The following is a 20,000-nucleotide window of genomic DNA, read 5'->3' on the forward strand; positions in this document are numbered from 1 at the left end:
GGGAGCGTCGCTGCACAGCTATTTTCAGGTCTCTCCAGAGATGTTCGATCTGGTTCAAGTCCGGGCTCTGGCTGGGCCACTCTGCGTTGTCTTGGCTGTGTGCTTAGGGTTGTTGTCCTGTTGGAAGGTGAACCTTGGCCCAAGTCTGAGGGCCTGAGCGCTCTGGAGCAGGTTTTCATCAAGGATCTCTCTATACTTTGCTCCGTTCATCTTTCACTCGATCCTGACTAGTCTCCTAGTCCCTGCCGCTGAAAAACATCCCCACAGCATGATGCTGCCACCACCATGGTTCACCGTATGGATGGTGCCAGGTTTCCTCCAGACGTGACGCTTGGCATTCAGGCCAAATGTTCCATCTTGGTTTCATCAGACTAGACAATCTTGTTTCTCATGTTCTGAGAGTCCTTTAGGTGCCTTTTGGCAAACTCCAAGTGGGCTGTCATGTGCCTCTTACTGAGGAGTGGCTTCCATCTGGCCACTCTACCATAGAGGCCTGATTGGTGGAGTGCTGCAGAGATGGCTGTCCTTCTGGAAGGTTCTCCCATCTCCACAGAGGAACTCTGGAGTTCTGTCAGAGTGACCATCGGGATCTTGGTCACCTCCCTGACAAAGGCCCTTCTCCCCCAATTTCTCAGTTTGGCTGGGCGGCCAGCTCTAGGAAAAATCTTGGTGGTTCCAAACTTCTTCCATTTAAGAATGATGGAGGCCACTGTTTTCTTAGGGACCTTCAATGCTGCAGAAATGTTTTGGTACCCTTCCCCAGATCTGTGCCTCAACACAATCCTCCTACGGACAATTCCTTCGACCTCATGGCTTGGTTTCTGCTCTGACATGCACGGTCAACTGTGGGACATATATAGACAGGTGTGTGCCTTTCCAAATCATGTCCAATCAATTTAATTTCCCACAGGTGGACTCCAATCAAGTTGTAGAAACATCTCAAGGATAATCAATGGAAACAGGATGCACCTGAGCTCAATTTGGAGTCTCATAGCAAAGGGTCTGAATACTTACGTAAACAAGGTGTTTCTGTCTTTTATTTGTAATAAATTTGAAAACATTTCGAAGAACCTGTTTTCGTCTTGTCATTATGGGGTATTGTGTAGATTGGGGTTTTGATGGATTTGTGTGCGTCTGTGTGTGTCCTAAGTTAGGGATGGTTCATGACTTATGAGGCTAAATGCCCTGCAGCTCTGATCTATTCTTAAACCAACGGAGGGAGGAAGGTAGAGAGAAGAAGGTAATGAGAGGGAAATAGACAGCAATACATTTAAAGATATGGGCCGAAATCTGTATCTTTACTTCCTGTGCTTTTCTCATCTTCTCACTCTCTTTCTCATTCTCGCTTTCCATATCTTACTATTTGTTTCCTTATCTTTCTCTCTCTCCCCTTTTCCATCTGTCTCTAACCTTGGGTGAAAGAAGCATGACTTGTTGCTGTTGGGCAACATCATGGGGATGCAGGAACATCAATAAGGCCTTAACCTGCGGAAGTGAGCCCGGGTGTGTGTGTGTCTGTGTCTGTGTCTGTGTGTGTGTGTGTGTGTGTGTGTGTGTGTGTGTGTGTGTGTGTGTGTGTGTGTGTGTGTGTGTGTGTGTGTGTGTGTGTGTGTGTGTGTGTGTGTGTGTGTGTGTGTGTGCGTGCGTGTGTGTGTGCGTGTGTGGTGTATGGAGTGGAGTAGGTTATAAGAATGTCAACTCTGCACTTCTGAGGAGGGCATTGATCTGTTACCCACACTTCATAAAACATTTCACGATAGATGTATTGATTATTGACAGACAGACAAAGGGGGATGAACAGACAGACAGTCAGACAGGAAGACAGACAGACAAGCAGGCAGGCAATCAGGCAGGCAGGCAGAGACAGACAGTCAGACAGACAGACACACAGATATTTACCCTGGATATCTTCAATCTGCTCAGTGGCCTGTATGGCCTTGCGGATCTGCATGCGGATGATGTCGATCTTGGTCTTGCTGTCCTGCAGCATCTGCTGGGCCGCCTGATGCATCTTCTTGTCCTACAAGCGACACCGTACAGTGAGGACAGTGAAATAGCAGACAGCTCACAAATACACATCCCAGCTAACCTTCACTACTCAGAGAAGAATCAGGTTGGGAGATGATCTGACTAGAGACATGAACTCAGAAGAGTGAGAAAGAGAGATTGTGGAGGGGCTGGTTGTATTGTACATAGGCTACAATAGATGTATATATTAGAGGGGTTAGGTGGTCCAGGTTAGGTGGTCCAGTACCTTGGTGACTCCATTGGCATAAATGGGGATCATCTTCTCTGCTCCCTGTTTGCACTTGAGCTCGATGTTGAGCTGGCGCTCCAGAGCCGTGATCCGGTCCTGATTGGCCGAGCGGCTGCGCGCCCCAGGAGACTTGGGGGCATCTGAGGGTCAAAGGTCATGGTATTAACTGACAGTTATTATAATCATTAACAATGGCCAACATTTTTCTACATTCTACATTTTACATTCTACATTCTACATTTTGTTCGAATCCATCCAATGGTATAAGGCTACACTCCATTCGCTTCATAGTTCCATCCCCGTCAGTGATACCTGTGTTGTTGTCGTCCCCTCCTTTGACCACAATGTAAGCGTCCAGCTCCTGTAACTTAGAGTGCAGGATGTCCAGTCTGCGGTTGGAGCTGCGGAGCTGGCTGTCCACCTGCTGGGCATTCTTCTTGTCTGTGGTGGCTCTCCTCAGGTTATCTGCTCCTTCCTTGATCTTCAGCTCCTTCCTGATCCAGTCAAATCACAGGGACTTGTCATAAGTTTGTAGCATCACACAATGAGTAGTTAATCAATACATCATAGAAATGACTGAATAGTAAATGAGTAATTAAGTAGTAATGCTAACCTGATCTCCCGGCGGATGTGGTCCCTCGCTCCGTCCAGCCGCTGCTGAATGCTGGAGTCAGAGAAGTCTGAGCTCTGGTCCAGACCCAGCTGCTCCAGCAGTGACAGCCCACCTGGGTCACTCTGACAGGGGGAGAAGAAGAGGAGAGGGGGAGAGAGAATGGATAATAGATTGGTATCGGTCAAATACATTGCGACATCTATTGTGCCAAGATGATATTGCAGTGATAGCAGAGAGACGTAGACAAAGGTCTGCAGTATTTCCTCTCTGGGAAAAAGGCCTAATTAGGGGTTTTGGAGGAGTGGAGGTGCAGGGGACTAGGTTGCGTTCACCTTTGACACCAGACGTCTCCCACACAACCCTGTAGGTCAGAAGGTTTAACTGAGCAGCACTAAACTGGCAGCAAACATTAGGATAGACAGGAGCATTTATCTGTACACGGAAAATAAAGAGAGAGAGAGAGAGAGAGAGAGAGAGAGAGAGAGAGAGAGAGAGAGAGAGAGAGAGAGAGAAAGAGAAAGAGCAGGCTAATGTGTTTCCAATGGGTCCCAGAGACGGGTGCCCAAACCAAAACGCCCAACATTTCAGCCCACATCCTGTGTGACTGCAGTGCAGCAAAGAGTAAAAGTAATGTAGATCCATGGCTAGAGTAGATATAACAGAGGCCAAGGCAGCAACAGAAAGGGACAGACGGAGTCAGTGACTTAAAAAGCAGTTGTGACAGTGAGAGGAGCAGTCAGTGCGAGGTGAGCGCTTCCCTTCAGAAAACTGAGTCTCTAAGAGCTGCAGAGTGAGACTGAGACGTTAAATGAGTCAAGGCCTGAGCGCTCACGTCCCCTCCTGATGGTAACCAGATCAGGGCAGATTAGGGCAGCATTAATAGAGACTAAAATCTATCAGGGCTTGTTCCTGCTCAGGGCCACTGATTCACACAGACACGCTGTCAGCACGCCAGCTCTCAGCAAGCCACATAGAAACAGATACAGCACACAAACACACATGACAGTGTGATAGACATTAGGCACAAATACAGACATACATGCATGTAACGGCATTGCATGCATATAAGCACACTTGCGTGCACACACGCACACACACGCACACGCACACGCACACACACACACACACACACACACACACACACACACACACACACACACACACACACACACACACACACACCACTATCACAGTAAATCCCCAACAGCAGACATTTGAAACAATAAAAAGGAGACAGCTCATTATTAGCGTTGAACAGAGCCCACATCCTACAACATGGACAGACAGACAGACAGACAGACAGACACAGACAGACAGACAGACAGACAGACAGACAGACAGACAGAGCAGTCCCTCCTCTCTCATAACGACTGATTGACTGCTGTAGGCCACTCAGAGACCCTGGCCTGGCTCCAGCCTGCAGATCTGATTACAGCAGCATCCCTATTGGCCTGTTCAGCGCCACGCCAGGCATAACAGAGAAGAGCCCGGCTCCTACCAGGCAGACTCTCATTAGAACCATAATCCATCTGCAATACAACACAATACAGCAGGCTGCAGCCAAGCCAGCCCTTGTGGCCAAGAACAGCTATTGGGCCTTTGAGGGCTACTTACACAGGCTATTAAACAGGAAACATTGCACAACAACAGTGCAGACTAGTCATGGTAATCTGGGAATATTTCTCATAGCGGACCTGATGGCCTAATGTTGTGTCAAATGGCGCACTGAAATGTTTGGCTATTTGTTGTGAAGGAACACAGCGTTAGATATACAGGTGAAATGAACTCAGCAAAAAAAGAAACGTCCTCTCACTGTCAACTGTGTTTATTTTCAGCAAACTTAACATGTGTAAATATTTGTATGAACATAACAAGATTCATCAACTGAGACATAAACTGAAAAGGTTCCACAGACATGTGACTAACAGAAATTGAATCATGTGTCCCTGAACAAAGGGGGGTCAAAATCAAAAGTAACAGTCAGTATCTGGTGTGGCCACCAGCTGCATTAAGTACTACAGTGCATCTCCTCCTCATGGACTGTACCAGATTGGCCAGTACTTGCTTTGAGATGTTACCCCACTCTTCCACCAAGGCACCTGCAAGTTCCTGGGGACATTTCTGGGGGGAATGGCCCTAGCCTTCACCCCCCGATCCAACAGGTCCCAGACGTGCTCAAAGGAATTGAGATCCAGGCTCTTCACTGGCCATAGCAGAACACTAACATTCCTTGCAGGAAATCACGCACAGAACGAGCGGTATGGCTGGTGGCATTGTCATGCTGGAGGGTCATGTCAGGATCAGCCTGCAGGAAGGGTACCACATGAGGGAGGAGGATTTCCCTGTAACGCACAGCGTTGAGATTGCCAGCAATGACAACAAGCTCAGTCAGATGATGCTGTGACACACCGCCCCAGACCATGACGGACCCTCCACCTCCAAATCAATCCAGCTCCAGAGTACAGGCCTTGGTGTAATGCTGATTCCTTCGACGATGAACGCAAATCCGACCATCACCCCTGGTGAGACAAAACCGCGACTCATCTGTGAAGAGCACTTTTTGCCAGTCCTGTCTGGTCCAGCGACGGTGAGATTGTGCCCATAGGCGACATTGTTGCCGGTGATGTCTGGTGAGGACCTGCCTTACAACAGGCCTGCAAGCCCTCAGTCCAGCCTCTCTCAGCCTATTGCGGACAGTCTGAGCACTGATGGAGGGATTGTGCATTCCTGGTGTAACTCGGGTAGTTGTTGCCATCCTGTCCCGCAGGTGTGATGTTCAGATGTACCGATCCTGTGAAGGTGTTGTTACACGTGGTCTGCCACTGCGAGGATGATCAGCTGTCCGTCCTGTCTCCCTGTAGCGCTGTCTTAGGCGTCTCACAGTACGGACATTGCAATTTATTGCCCTGGCCACATATCCAGTCCTCATGCCTCCTTGCAGCATGCCTAAGGCACATTAATGCAGATGAGCAGGGACCCTGGGCATATTTCTTTTGGTGTTTTTCAGAGCCAGTAGAAAGGCCTCTTTAGTGTCCTAAGTTTTCATAACTGTGACCTTAATTGCATACCGTCTGTAAGCTGTTGGTGTCTTAACGACCGTTCCACAGGTGCATGTTCCTTAATTGTGTATGGTTAATTGAAGAAGCATGAGAAACAGTGTTTAAACCCTTTTACAAAAAAGATCTGTGAAGTTACTTGGATTTTTACGAATTATCTTTGAAAGACAGGGTCCTGAAAAATGGGCGTTTCTTTTTTTGCTGAGTTTAGTACTGTTGGTATCAACACGATCATAAGTTGTGGGCCAAATGGCCCAGTCAGCTGGAGCATGGTGTTACTGTCCTAACAACACCAAGGCTGTAGCTTCATTGTGCTCCCAGCCCTGTCCTTCTCTGCAATAAAATACTCTAGAGATGGAGGTAGAGAACATACAAGGAGAGAGAAAGATGAGGGAGGAATAGAGCCTTGGTAGGACTAAGACAGGAAGAACACCCACTTGTTGAGCAGAACTGAGACACACACACAACACACTAGTTTGACACACACACTCGTCTTAAAATGAACAGCTACTAATAGTAAGGCAGGAGGTGAGCAACAGTGGCACAGAGGAGAGATGAATAGCAGAGACAACAACATAAGAGGAAGGAGGAAAGGGCCGGACCATTAACCATGTTACTCACTACTATACATTTATTGCCATTTAGCAATGCCCTCCAGTGGAACAATACCGAGAAATTGAATAGAGGCAGTTCTCCACTCAGATGGGTCTGAAAACAATGCGACAATACTAAAAGCAGCCCCGACATGAGTCATCAGAAATGGCATGGACTGAGAAGGAAGTGAACATGAAGCAGAAAGCAGAGGAAACTCACAAACACACTGTAGTGTGGAAGGCAGCCATGTTGTATGATGCCCAGACAGAGTGTGCCTACCGAAGACTCGGCGTCCCCCTGGTCCTGTTCAGTGTGAGTGGGGAGGTCTGCAGCAGTGTGCTCCCCTGGGCAGTCCGCCAAAGCTCCCTCGCTGGCCATGGCCCACCCTGGCTCTCTCTGTGTTGCCCAACCTCTCCCCTCTGCCCTGTTATACACTCTCACACCAGAACCGCCACTCAAAGTACAGAGAGCTATTCCTGCCTCCTCAAATCCGGGATGTGCTTCCTTCCCGCCAGGAATCAAAAGAGACTCAATCTGAAGCGAATGAGCGAGGAAGAGGTAGGGAGAGAGAGAGCGACACAGCCCCACCCCCACCCCACTGCTTCCTGTTCTGCTCTCTAGCCTAGAGAGAGAGCGAAAGACTAACAGTAACAATACAGAAACACACACACAGAGGAGAGTGGTGTGGTTTTGTAAGCGAGTGAGCAATGCCACTTTTCTTCCTGCTGTTGGCTAGTCTTAGCATAGCGACAGGCTGCTGTGATAGACACTGATCACATCAAACACACTGCCAGATGCGGTGTCTGTTTCAAGTTTGAAGTTTCATTAGTCGGGATACACCTGGTGTACACCGTCCAAAGAAATGCTCCCTTGCAGGTTAATTCCGGACAATGCAACAACAATAAGAAATAATAAAAGATAAGAATTGGAATATAAAGTAAATGGCTCAGTAGAATAGAATAAACATTTTAGCATAAGTATAATGCAGGAAGGTACCATTTAGTGTCCAATATTTATACATGTTTGGGGAAGGGGGGATTCAGGGACAAGTGTTTAAATTATGCAGTATGGCAATCATAACAAGAGTCTGGTAGCAGCAGTTGTGAAGTGTGTATAGAATGAATGGAAATATGTATGTGTGTGTGTGTGTGTGTGTGTGTGTGTGTGTTAGAGCCAGTTCAAGTGTTCAACAGTCTGATGGCTTGTAGATAGAAACTGAGCCTGTTGGTATCAGATCTCATGCTCCGGTACGTCTGCCTGACGGTAAGGGAGTGAACAGCTCATGACTGGGGTGTGTGGGGTCCTTGATGATGCTCCGGACCTTCCTCAGGCACCGTTTCGAGTAGATGTCCTGGATGGGTGGGAGCACAGTGATGTACAGTGCATTTCAAAGTATTCAGACCCCTTGACCTTTTCCACATTTTGTTATGTTACAGCCTTATTTTAAAATGGATTACATTTCTTTTTTTCCTCATCAATCTACACACAATACCCCATGATGACAAAACGAAAACGGGTTTTTAGTTTTTTTTTATACCTTATTTACATAAGTATTCAGACCCTTTGCTATGAGACTCGAAATTGAGCTCAGGTGCACCCTGTTTCCATTGATCATCCTTGAGATGTTTTTACAATTTGATGAGGTCGAAGGAGTTGCCCGTAGAACTCCAAGACAGAATTGTGTCGAGGCACAGATCTGGGAAAGGGTACCAAAACTTTTCTGCAGGATTGAGAGGAGAAGGGCCTTGGTCAGGGAGGTGTTTCACTGTGGAGATGGGAGAACCTTCCAGAAGAACAACTCGTAGAGACGGAAGCCACTCCTCACTAAAAGGCACGACAGCCCACTTGGATATTGCCAAAAAAAGCACCTAGAACTCTGGCCATGTGAAACAAGATTCTCGGGTCTGATGAAACCAAGACTGAACACTTTGGCCTGAATGCCAAGCAACACGTCTGGAGGAAACCTTACACCATCCCTACGGTGAAGCATGGTGGTGGCAGCATCATGCTGTGGGGATGTTTTCAGCGGCAGGGACTTGGAGACTAGTCAGGATCGAGGGAAAGATGAACAGAGCAAAGTACAGAGAGATCCTTGATGAAAACCTGCTTTAGAGCGCTCAGGACCTCAGACTAGGGCGAAGGTTCACCTTCCAACAGGACAACAACGCCAAGCACACAGCCAAGACAACGCAGGAGCGGCTTCAAGTCTCTGACTGTCCTTGAGTGGACCAGCCAGAGCCCGGACTTGAACCCGATCGAACATCTCTGGAAAGACCTGAAAATAGCTGTGCAGCGACACTTCCCATCCAACCTGAGAGCTTGAGAGAATCTGCAGAGAAGAATGGGAGAAACTCCCCAAATACAGGTGTGCCAAGCTTGTAGCGTCATACCCAAGAAGACTCCAAGCTGTAATCACTGCCAGAGGTGCTTCAACAAAGTACTGAGTAAAAGGTTTGAATACTTATGTAAATGTAATATTTCAGTTTTTTATTTGTAATAAATTTGCAAACATTTCTAAAAACCTGCTTTTGCTTTGTCATTATGGGGTATTTGTGTGTAGATTGATAAGGGGAAAAACTATTTAATACATTTTAGAATAAGGCTGTAACATAACAAAATGTGTAAAAAGCCAAGGGGTCTGAATACTTTCCGAATGCACTGTACTGGGCCATCTTCACCACCCGCTGAAGGGCCTTGCTGTCATTGGACAGAGATAATCCTGTAACAGGCCGTGATGCAACCGGTGTGTGTGTGTTCATTTGGGGGAGAGGTGAGATGCACAGAAGACGTAGAGAGCACAACTGAGTGAAAATGGTCAAAGGCCAAGATATTACAACCAGGGAACCACAAAAAGCTTTCAAATCCGTCACTGAAAAAGCAGTCATACATAATTATTTACACCTAATAATAAAAGCTAAGGGAATCAATAGCTATTCTTGTCGTTTGTCCAAACAGGGAAACATTGACACATAGCAGTTGTTGTATGTATCATGTTACAACAGAAGCATATTGGTCATAAATAGCATCAGGCCACATGGAGAAGAACACCCATGGAGAGAAACAGAGGCACAGCTGCTTCACAGAACAGGGAACAGGAAGTGGAACTAAACCATGTCACAGGCTTTGTATCATGAGAGTGAGAGGGAGGATTAGGGATGCAAAATGGGAACTTACAATAAATTCCCTGGTTTTCACAAAATCCCAGTTGGAGGATTCTGGAAAATAGGAGGGAATAAACAGGAAATCCAGAATCTTCCAAACAGGATTTCTGGAATACCAGGGAATTTATTGAAAGTTCCCGGAATTGTGTAAACCTAGGGCTAAAAATCATATCCCAATTTTTTTCCAAATGCTTATATAATTGTGTTTTATGACTATTGCACATTTTATAAAACACAGACTAGATAACATAACAGTATTTGGCTAAAATGCTGCTAGCGGTACGTGGTAATGACAAACTGAGCATGAATTTTCCAGAATCAATGTTAGAAGTGTCTGCTCTGTGCACAATTTGAGTAGTTGAGACATAAAAATGGTATCGTCAAAGGTTAACTTATCCCCTATTACAATAAAATAATGTCTCAATGTGTCCATATGACCAATTCTGTTGGACCAAACCTCAAATGAAAATACCGAGTTGAAACCGCTTGTCAGAGGAAGAAGTGATCTCTCAACTTTGTTGGTGTGAGGGGCAGGGGGAGGGGCTTGGTGTGTGTAAACAGAGAGGAAGAGGCAATGCGAGAAGTTTCACTCTCTGCAAAATCTGTCCAAAATAAGCCCAATGCGTGTAAATGGGAAGGTGCACACAGCACAGAAGGCACAAGGAGGCAAGATAAAAAACACAACATGAGAACAGGCGGACTTAAACACTCATAAAAACGAAAAAATACAAAAGAAACTCAATTCTTAAGATACAGGAATTTCGAATATTGTGCAAAAACATACATTTGAATGAATAAAATAGATTGTATATATTGCCCAGCCCTACTAGAGAGGCTGAATAACCATAACAAACAGAAAAGTTTATAGACAAACAGCAGTGAGAGGAGTGACCCAGCAGAACAGCCGGAGCGTCCATGTTGCCTCCAGCCTCTTCCTGTTAGTGACTGATTCAGTGAGGTTGTGTCAGTCTGAAGCCCTGACTCAGAGGCTACCCTAGGTCACCTTGTGTCAGACCAGGCACACACTGTCAAAACACTTTCTCTCATACACACACACACACACACACACACACACACACACCAGCCAGTAACAGGGCAAATGCTGCCCATCACCACAGAGGAAGTGAAAGTGTCCCATAGAATGACTTCCTATAGAGAGGAATGTATGTATGTATTTATTTATTTATTTGACCTTTATTTAACCAGGCAAGTCAGTTAAGAACAAATTCTTATTTTCAATGACGGCCTAGGAACATTGGGTTACGACAGAATAATTGTTCCTTGTCAGCTCTGGGATTTGAACTTGCAACCTTGCGGTTACTAGTCCAACGCTCTAACCACTAGGCTACCCTGCCGCCCCAAGTATGTATGTATGTATGTATGTATGTATGTATGTATGTATGTATGTATGTATGTATGTATGTATGTATGTATGTATGTATGTATGTATGTATGTATGTGACATGCAACACACAAGACAGCCATAGCGAGAAAGAAACAAGAAAATGGGAGTCACCCTCATCCCTCTCCCTCTTCTCTCTCACCCTCTTCCTCTCTCCCATCATTCCTCAGGCAGTCTATCTGCCATGCTGTGGCTGGGCCCCAGTGTGTAGTAGCTCCTCTCAGCTCGATGTAGCCATTGACTGAAAGCCATCCCTTTGATGAAGTTAATGGCCTGACTGCCGGTTTGCAGCGCCTGCCTCTATAAATAAACATAAAGCCCATCTCATTGACTTTAAGGGAAGCACTCTTGTCTATCTGTGCCACTTCCCTCCCAACTCCCTCCCTCACACCTGTGATGCTTGTTGATGCATAAGCAAATATCAATAATGACAATGACAGGGAAATGAGAAAGCATAGTGCTGCTGCTTAACTGATAGACTATGAGGCACTAATGTATAAGTCATTATCATTTAATAACAATGTCCTTTCCAGCTCAGTCATGTGTGTTCTGATGGGATATTTTGGGGGAAGAGAATTGAGGGATGGGGGAACTGCTGGGGGATTGGCAGTTCCAGGAACAAGCTGGAGGATGACGATGACATGTTTTGGAGTTGGGGTCATGGATTAAACCAGAAGCAATGTGAAGCCACTGTGTGGGAGTGGATGTTCAGACAGGTGACAGGCAGTGACCTGTAGATGACCCATCAAGGTCTTCCTAGAGAAAGCTGTCAAAAGCACAGAGAGGTGTGCTGATAGTGATTGTCCCTGAGGGAGAGAGGATGAACATGGTGTTGTGCTATAAGTGTCAGAGGATGAGAAACAATGACCTCTGGGGTCAGCAGAGAACATCGGCACTCATGAGCATCACCACAAGTTCCTAAAAAACGAAGCGATAGAGATTGCGAGAAAGTAAAGGTGAGGAGAGAAAGAGTGTTTAAAACAGGACAGAACTCTCTCAATATCACTATTATCCATCAATTTCATGGCCTAGTGACTACACTCTGTCGTGTAATTACTAGTGATTTTGTTGCCAAAGTTATATCAGTGAGGTATTATGTCTAATAGTGTGTTCTCCCTTTGCACTGTCATCTAGAGACCCAGACAGAGACAGAATGAGAGAGCGTCATCTAGAGACCCAGACAGAGACAGAATGAGGGCGCGTCATCTAGAGACACAGAAAGAGACAGAATGAGAGAGCGTCATCTAGAGACCCAGACAGAGACAGAATGAGGGAGCGTCATCTAGAGACCCAGACAGAGACAGAATGAGGGAGCGTCATCTAGAGACCCAGACAGAGACAGAATGAGGGAGCGTCATCTAGAGACCCAGACAGAGACAGAATGAGAGAGCGTCATCTAGAGACCCAGACAGAGACAGAATGAGGGAGCGTCATCTCGAGACCCAGACAGTGACAGAATGAGGGAGTGAGAGAGAGAGAGCGAAAGGTTCCAGGGAAACAGGAGAGATATGTGAGATTGTCTGAATTCCCCTCACATCCTCTCATCTCCACACAGCCCCATTCAGCAGGCAGCAGGCATGCAGTGGCTGGGATTTGGGTTAAGGGGGCCTGGTGGGGAGCAACAGTGAATTCCAATTACCACTCACTCCCCTCCTCCCCTCCTCCCATCTCCCTCCTCCCATCTCCCTCCTCCCCTCCTCCCTCCTCCCCTCCTCCCATCTCCCTCCTCCCCTCCTCCCTCCTCCCTCCTCCCCCCTCCCTCCTCCCCTCCTCCCATCTCCCTCCTCCCATCTCCCTCCTCCCCTCCTCCCATCTCCCTCCTCCCATCTCCCTCCTCCCATCTCCCTCCTCCTCCCTCCTCCCCCTCCTCCCCTCCCCTCCTCCCATCTCCCTCCTCCCATCTCCCTCCCATCCCCTCCTCCCCTTGATGTGCTGCTTAACCACTGTTCACAGCAGACAAACACATCACATTGAGAGCGCTACCACTCAGATAATGAACATACACACCAACTGAAGAGTTGTGAATAAAACATCATGGAAGTCCCTGTCAGTGGAAACGTAGAGAGTAGTGAGGCTGAGGGGGGAGAATCAACGCTCCTAATTGTGACAACACGCTCCCAGTGGCGGAGTTGGAGCACAGAGTGTACAAAACAGTTAGAGGGGTGTCAATACTGTAGTGTACAGAAAGGCTATGCTAGTGCACTGTATTTATGAAAGTGGCCTCCTAATCCTACAATACCATATACCAGTGGAAAGTTGCCCTAAGAAATTGTCCAAGACTCCAGCCACCCTAGTCATAGACTGTTCTCTTTGCTAACGCATGGCAAGTGGTGCCGGAGCGCCAAGTCTAGGTCCAAGAGGCTTCTAAACAGCCTCAAACTCCAAGCCATAAGACTCCTGAACATCTAATCAAATGGCCACCCAGACTATTTGCATTGCCCCCCTCTTTTACACCGCTACTACTCTCTGTTGTTATCATCTATGCATAGCCACTTTAATAACTCTACCCACATGTACATATTACCTCAACTAACCGGTGCCCCCGCACATTGACTCTGTACCAGTACCCCTCTGTATATAGTCTCGCTATTGTTATTTTACTGCTGTTCTTTAATTAATTGTTCTTTTATTTCTTATTCTTATCTATATTGTTTTGAAACTATATTGTTGGCTAGGGGCTCGTAAAAGTAAAGCATTTCACTGTAAGGCGTTGTATTCTGTTGTATTTGGCGCATGTGACTAATACAATTTGATTTGATTTGATGGTTTAGGTGAGATTGTATAATTAAGCCTCCGAATCGGCATATTGAACTTTGTATGTTTTGGACTTATCCTGTTTGTATAAAAAATACTGTATAATAGAGGATGTCCAAACTCTGAGTCAATAAATAGTCAAATTTAACCTGTAAGTATGACTGGAGATTATGTGTGTGTGCATATGTTTAACTATACTTATGGGGACCAGAAGTCCCCACAAGTATAGTAAACAAACAAAAAGCTAACCAACTGGGGACATTTTGTTAGTCCCCACTAGGTTAAATGCTATTTCTATGGGGTTTAGTGTTGAGGTTACAATTAGTATTAGTTACAATTAGGTTTAGGGTTAAGAGCTAGGGTTAGGTTTAGGTTTAGAGTTATGGTTAGGTTTTGGGGTTAAGGTTAGAGTAAGACTAAGAGTAGGAGTTAGAGATTAGAGTTAGTTAGAGTTAGAGGTTAGAGTAAGAGGTAGAGGTTAGAGTTAGTTAGAATTAGAGGTTAGAGGTTAGAGTTCAGTTAGGGAAAATAGGATTTTGAATGGGATTGAATTTTGTGTCCCCACAAGGTTAGTTGTACAAGACTGTGAGTGTGTGTGTGTGTGTGCCAGCAGTGGCCGGTCCACAGCTGGGGAAGAGTCTATCCCCATGAAAAGCAGCATTGTGGAGGGGTCCATCTTCTCAAGAGACTTCAATAAATGCTTATGTGTTTGTGTTGCTGATTCTGTCCATTGTGAGAACCACCACAATCAGTCTCTCTGTTCAGGCCTCAGAGGGTTGAAGACTGCATTTCCAAACAACATGCAAAGGGAAGTACAAATGTGTCTCTCTGTGTCCCACTCACGTAGAGCAGTGGATGGAGAATTCTGACGTTACCAGGGAATCATTTATTAAAGTAGACTACTTTGTTATCAGTGCTCTACTGAACCCACCTGCACAAAGCAGCACATTGCAAACACAGTTGGTGACCTACAACAGTCATCCTGAATATGGTCATGACACAGAGCAGAGGGAGAATTACTGAGGTGCTTTATGGGACGATAGATCCACAGCCATGTTAACTGATGCCATTCCTTTGATCTTATCTTGTCAGCAGCTTAGAACATGGCGAGAGACACAGAGACAGAGAGCGAGAGACACAGAGACAGAGAGCGAGAGACACAGAGACAGAGAGCGAAAGACACAGAGACAGAGAGCGAGAGAAAGTCCTGGCCCATGGGGTTGTGTATGTCTCTGTGCTTTGACTCCAGGGAAATTGGGGCTCCAAGCTGTGTGACTCCTGGCTCTGACTCAGATGGTCTGGTGTGGGGATTTCCGCAGTGAGCCTGTCCAGGGTCGATAGCTACATCCTCCCACTCACTAAGGCCCAGTGGGGGTAGGGAAAGAGAGAGAGAGAGAGAGAGAGAGGGCGAGAGAGAGAGAGGGCGAAAGAGAGAGAGAGCGAGAGAGAAAGGTCTGAATGACTGACTGAGAACCATGCTGTGTTAGACTGTGAATTCCACTCCACAAACACAGCCTCAGGACAGTGGTGCATGAAAACAAACAGGGAAGGGAGTGATTTTCCAGGAGACCGATTCAAATCTGCCACAGCTCAGCCGTGACTAATGACCCACTCAGGGCGTCTGCCTGTGACTGTGCCTGAATACCACAGAAATAACTCAAAATCTAAAAATGTGTTTGTTAGAGAGAGAGAGAGAGAGAGAGAGAGAGAAGCAATGCAGCGCTAAGATCTACTTAGATTTTTGTGTTGTGGCAAATCTTCTTTGAAAACTTTGTTGGTCTAAGGTCTGAGCAGCAACAGTATTGGTTCTCTCTATATCCAGCCCTCTGTCCTCATCTCCCTGTCTCTCTGCCTGGCTCCTGACTTCCACTGATAAGGGAATGACATGCTTTATAGGTGCTTAATGCTACAGCTCCCTCACCTAGAGGTGTCAGGGAAAGACGCTGCACACTGCACCGAAAGCTCTGAAAAAAGAAGGAATTGGAAACAGATTTTAATGGAAACCGAGAGCAGATTAAAAATGATTATGGCAGAGGGGATAAGAGCACGTCCTATAAAGCTGATGCTTATCCATCTTTAGTTCTGTTGACGATAACGGCAGGCGTCCGCAAACAGGAAGGCAAAGACAGCACCAATATGTGTGGCTGTATGTTGTTGACTAATGTTCCCAACTGACTAATGAGCACAGTACTGTTGTGTGTTCTATAAAACAATAAAACAGTAAAGTAGAGCAACGTGCATCATTCCTTACTCACAGTACACTAAGACAGATGACTAGTCAACAGTGGGAACACCACTTCAAAATACCCTAAGTGTGATTGATGCAAGGTGGGGTACAATTGGGGAGCTAAAATAAGTAAAGCGATCTATACAGAGCTATAGTGTGGTTGAGACCCCACAGGAGCAGCAGGAAGGAGAGCTGGAGGGTGGTTACAACTGCCATACCACCGATGGGAAATCACAGCAATTATCAAGATGACGTTACAACATCAGCTCAATTAGGTCTCTAACTCACAACCAAACAGTCATTTACTGTACCCTTCATCCGTCATGTATTTCACCTCTCTCTACTTTCAACCCCCTCTCTCTCTCTGTCTCTCCAGGCAGTGACTTTATTCTAAGCACCATGTTTCAAGGCATGTGAAAAGGACTGCTGTTTGATCCTCACCATTTCTACCTGACGTTTTTCTTCCTCGGCTCAGATTAATGGTCCCTGGGCAGACAGAACAGACAGCCCACTGTTGGGATGGCAGAGCCGTCGCTGCACCCATCTAGCACCGGGAGGCTACCTCATCACCATTACCGTAGGTAACCACAATCAGGTCACTGCATGGGAATGGCCTGGCCTTGCTCTTATCGTCCTAGAACAGACTGACTTACTCACAGTCTCAGTGGTCACAGCACTGGGGAATGTCTCACCTTCACACCTCAAAATGGTGCCTCCCTCCCAGCCAACGAGCACACCAAAACAATGCTACTCAGCATAGCTTCCACTTAAAGCTGGACTCCTTAATGATGAAGCAGCCACATCCGTTTGCGATATTACAACAACAAAGACGTTACTGCAAACCTGTTTTTCCAGAAGAGCACAATATGTACTGCAATTTCTACCATGCTGCACAAATCAATAACAACGGTGGTGGGGCAGCCAGGGGCGCTGTTTCCCCCTACTGCGGATTCTATCTTTAAGCATTGAATGTCAGAATAAACTCAATTCAAACAAAGTCCTTTAGCGACAGCGCCTCAAAACACTCAAAACGCCTCAAAACACTCAAAACGTCACTCACAATAACCTGCACAACAACCATCACAACTGCACTGAGCAATATAGTCACAAACAGCAGGTCTGGCTGCCCCATGCCACCGTGGAGGACAGTCTTTCATGATCCATCCATGATCAGGGTGGGTTGGTAGTAAACATAACTAATCCTGTGAAGCAAGCCAGTGGGCATTTAGCCAGCATGGCAGAACAGAGCAGAACTATAGCTGGACTGACAAAGGAACAGCTCTTGTAAAGACGGACTGGATGGGTAAGGTAGGTTTGGCTTTGTGACATGCCCATGGGGACATGGGTTGGGATCATGTATACCAGCTTAACATAACCACTTCAGGGGTTTTTTCCCCGGCCACCTAAGTACAAACAGTCAAAAAAATGTTTATATATATATATATATATATATATATATATATATATATATATATATATATATATATATATATATATAAACTTTTTTTTGACTGTTTGTACAAAAACAAAAATATAAACGCAGCATGTAAAGTGTTGGTCCCATGTTTCATAAGCTGAAATAAAAGATCCCAGAAATGTTCCATACGCACAAAAAGCTTCTTTCTCTCAAATTCTGTGCACAAATTTGTTAACATCCCTGTTAGTGAGCAATTCTTCTTTGCCAAGATAATCCATCCACCTGACAGGTGTAGCCTATCAAGAAGCTGATTAAACAGCATGATTTTTACACAGGTGCACCTTGGGCTAGGGACAATAAAAGGCCACTCTAAAATGTGCAGTTTTGTCACAGCAGATGTCTGAAGTTTTGAGGGAGCGTGCAATTAGCATGCTGATTGCAGGAATGTCCACCAGAGAGGTTGCCAGAGAATTGAATGTTTAATTCTCTACCGTAAGCCGCCTCCAACGTCGTTTTAAAGAATTTGGCAGTACGTCCAACCGTCCTCACACCCACAGACCAAGTGTAGCCACGCCAGCCCAGGACCTGCACATCCGGATTCTTCACCTGCGGGATAGTCTGAGACCAGCCACCTGATTAGCTGATGAAACGGAGGAGTATTTCTGTCTGTAATAAAGCCCTTTTCTGGAGAAAAAAAAAATTCTGATTGGATGGGCCTGGCTCCCCAGTGGGTGGGCCTAGCTCCCAAGTGGGTGGGCCTATGCCCTCCCAGGCCCATGCATGTGTGCACCCCTGCCCAGTCATGTGAAATACATAGATTAGGGCCTGATGAATTTATTGTCTGATTTCCTGATATGAACTGTAACTCACTAAAAACGTTGAAATTGGCTATGCCGGATTAAGTGATATGACATGCTATTCTATAAAATAATTTCCCCGTAATTAATATTACCTGATTGAGCTAATCATGTAAATGTAATTAACTAGAGAGTCGGGGCACCACAAAATATTATTTATAGAGCTGTTATCTTCCAAATAAACTCTTAAAGACCTAGTAATATTTTACATCAATAGCAGTCAATATTAATCGTCACCTTAATTCAGTCTCATCTGAAAGTTGTACATTTTTGGTCTCACGAACCCTGGCTAACAAGTTGAATCAGCAATACAAAATTGGTTTTAATTATTTATTTACTAAATACCTAACTAATCACACAGAATTACACATACACATAATTAATCATAACTTGATAACAAATTACGTCATAAAGGAAAACGTCCCTAGCGGGCGGAACAGACATGACAGCTTGTTACAGAAAAGAAAAGGGCCTGGGTTTGAGTGAAAGAGCGGGAAGACTGAGGAACAAAGAGCGAAGCTGTGCTATCGTAAATACAGTATCTTATGCATTCTAAATTACCGCCCATTTGGAAAAGGAAAATGCAATAAATATTTACTCTGAGCTGCGCTTCGGTAGGTTGGTGGTAGATGGAAGGCCGTGTTGCCAAACCGAGTCTTTTGAAGAATGTCTCTGGTGGTCAATTGGATAAGTTGTAGTAACGTCGTTGTGTGGTAGACGGGATACTCTGTCTGTTCCTTCCTAACCTGTGTTTGCAGCTGCTGTTGCTAACTCAACGGCTAGGAGGTATCACTTCTCTAGTGAATAAGAGTTCAAAGTTCATACCATTCGCAACCAAAGCTCACGCTGATGTTGGCTTCGTTCTCTAGTTATTATCTGAACCATTCTGACATCGGACCGTCGTCCTCACATCCTCGGAACAGGAGGTTACATTGTCGTCAAGGCTTTATATAGGAAGGGAGAGGAGGGCGTGTTTGAGAAGTTTTATAGCCCATGTCCCTTCACAGTGGCGGGCCACTGATTGAGCATAGCTAAAATCACATTTCAACCCATCACAAATAATTTCATATTCAAACATTTAAATTGAACAACAATTCCATGTGAATCCGATAATTCTGATGTGTAGACTTCCCACTGTAGAGTTTATGTCATCTTATCATTGATGTGAATGTCTCAGATGACAACCGAACTGACATCATATTCATTAAGTACCACCGCATATGTTCAATTGGTCGGATTACCAGAATATAGTTAATTTCCTCCCACCTTCTGATGTTCCCAGAATCTCTATGTTAACCAAAGGGGTTTGCAAATGTAACATCAGTAGGGTAGAGAGAGGAAAAAGGGGGAAGAGGTATTTATGACTGTCATAAACCTACCCCCAGGCCAATGTCATGACAGTTGCGTTTATATTTTTGTTCAGTATTTATATAAAATAACTTTGGGATGGTAAAACATTTTCAGTGTAAAATTCAACGACTAAAACCAGATATAATGTATGCAAAAAAGATAATGGACCTATACATTTTAAATAAGATCAACTTTGAGAACTAACAATCATCAAAATGAAAAACTAGACAGTTGGAATATAAAATTCCAAAAATGTCACGGCATTGGGCCCCCATTGATTTTGTTACAATGGTTGAGTCACTCAGATAGCAT

The 20,000-nt window shown here is 45.4% G+C and overlaps 1 protein-coding gene across 4 annotated transcripts in view; it reads right to left on the reverse strand.

The window, feature by feature from the left end:
* Positions 1 to 20,000, reverse strand: part of LOC135555476 (serine/threonine-protein kinase N1-like) — a 43,351-nt gene that overhangs the window by 16,234 nt on the left and 7,117 nt on the right. The window contains exons 1-5 of one of the 4 annotated variants that reach the window (XM_064987942.1): positions 11,226 to 11,378; positions 2,871 to 2,992; positions 2,570 to 2,751; positions 2,255 to 2,397; positions 1,900 to 2,020 (exon numbers count right to left, since the gene is read on the reverse strand). In XM_064987942.1, coding sequence (XP_064844014.1) covers positions 1,900 to 2,020; positions 2,255 to 2,397; positions 2,570 to 2,751; positions 2,871 to 2,992; positions 11,226 to 11,246 — 589 coding nt within the window. In that variant the 5' untranslated portion in view covers positions 11,247 to 11,378. Of the gene's footprint in view, positions 1 to 1,899; positions 2,021 to 2,254; positions 2,398 to 2,569; positions 2,752 to 2,870; positions 2,993 to 6,739; positions 7,169 to 11,225; positions 11,379 to 20,000 lie in introns of those variants that run through there. The other 3 variants (XM_064987939.1, XM_064987940.1, XM_064987941.1) reach the window with 3 other exon arrangements.

Source organism: Oncorhynchus masou, chromosome 15, assembly GCF_036934945.1.
Source record: "Oncorhynchus masou masou isolate Uvic2021 chromosome 15, UVic_Omas_1.1, whole genome shotgun sequence".
Lineage (NCBI taxonomy): Eukaryota > Metazoa > Chordata > Actinopteri > Salmoniformes > Salmonidae > Oncorhynchus > Oncorhynchus masou.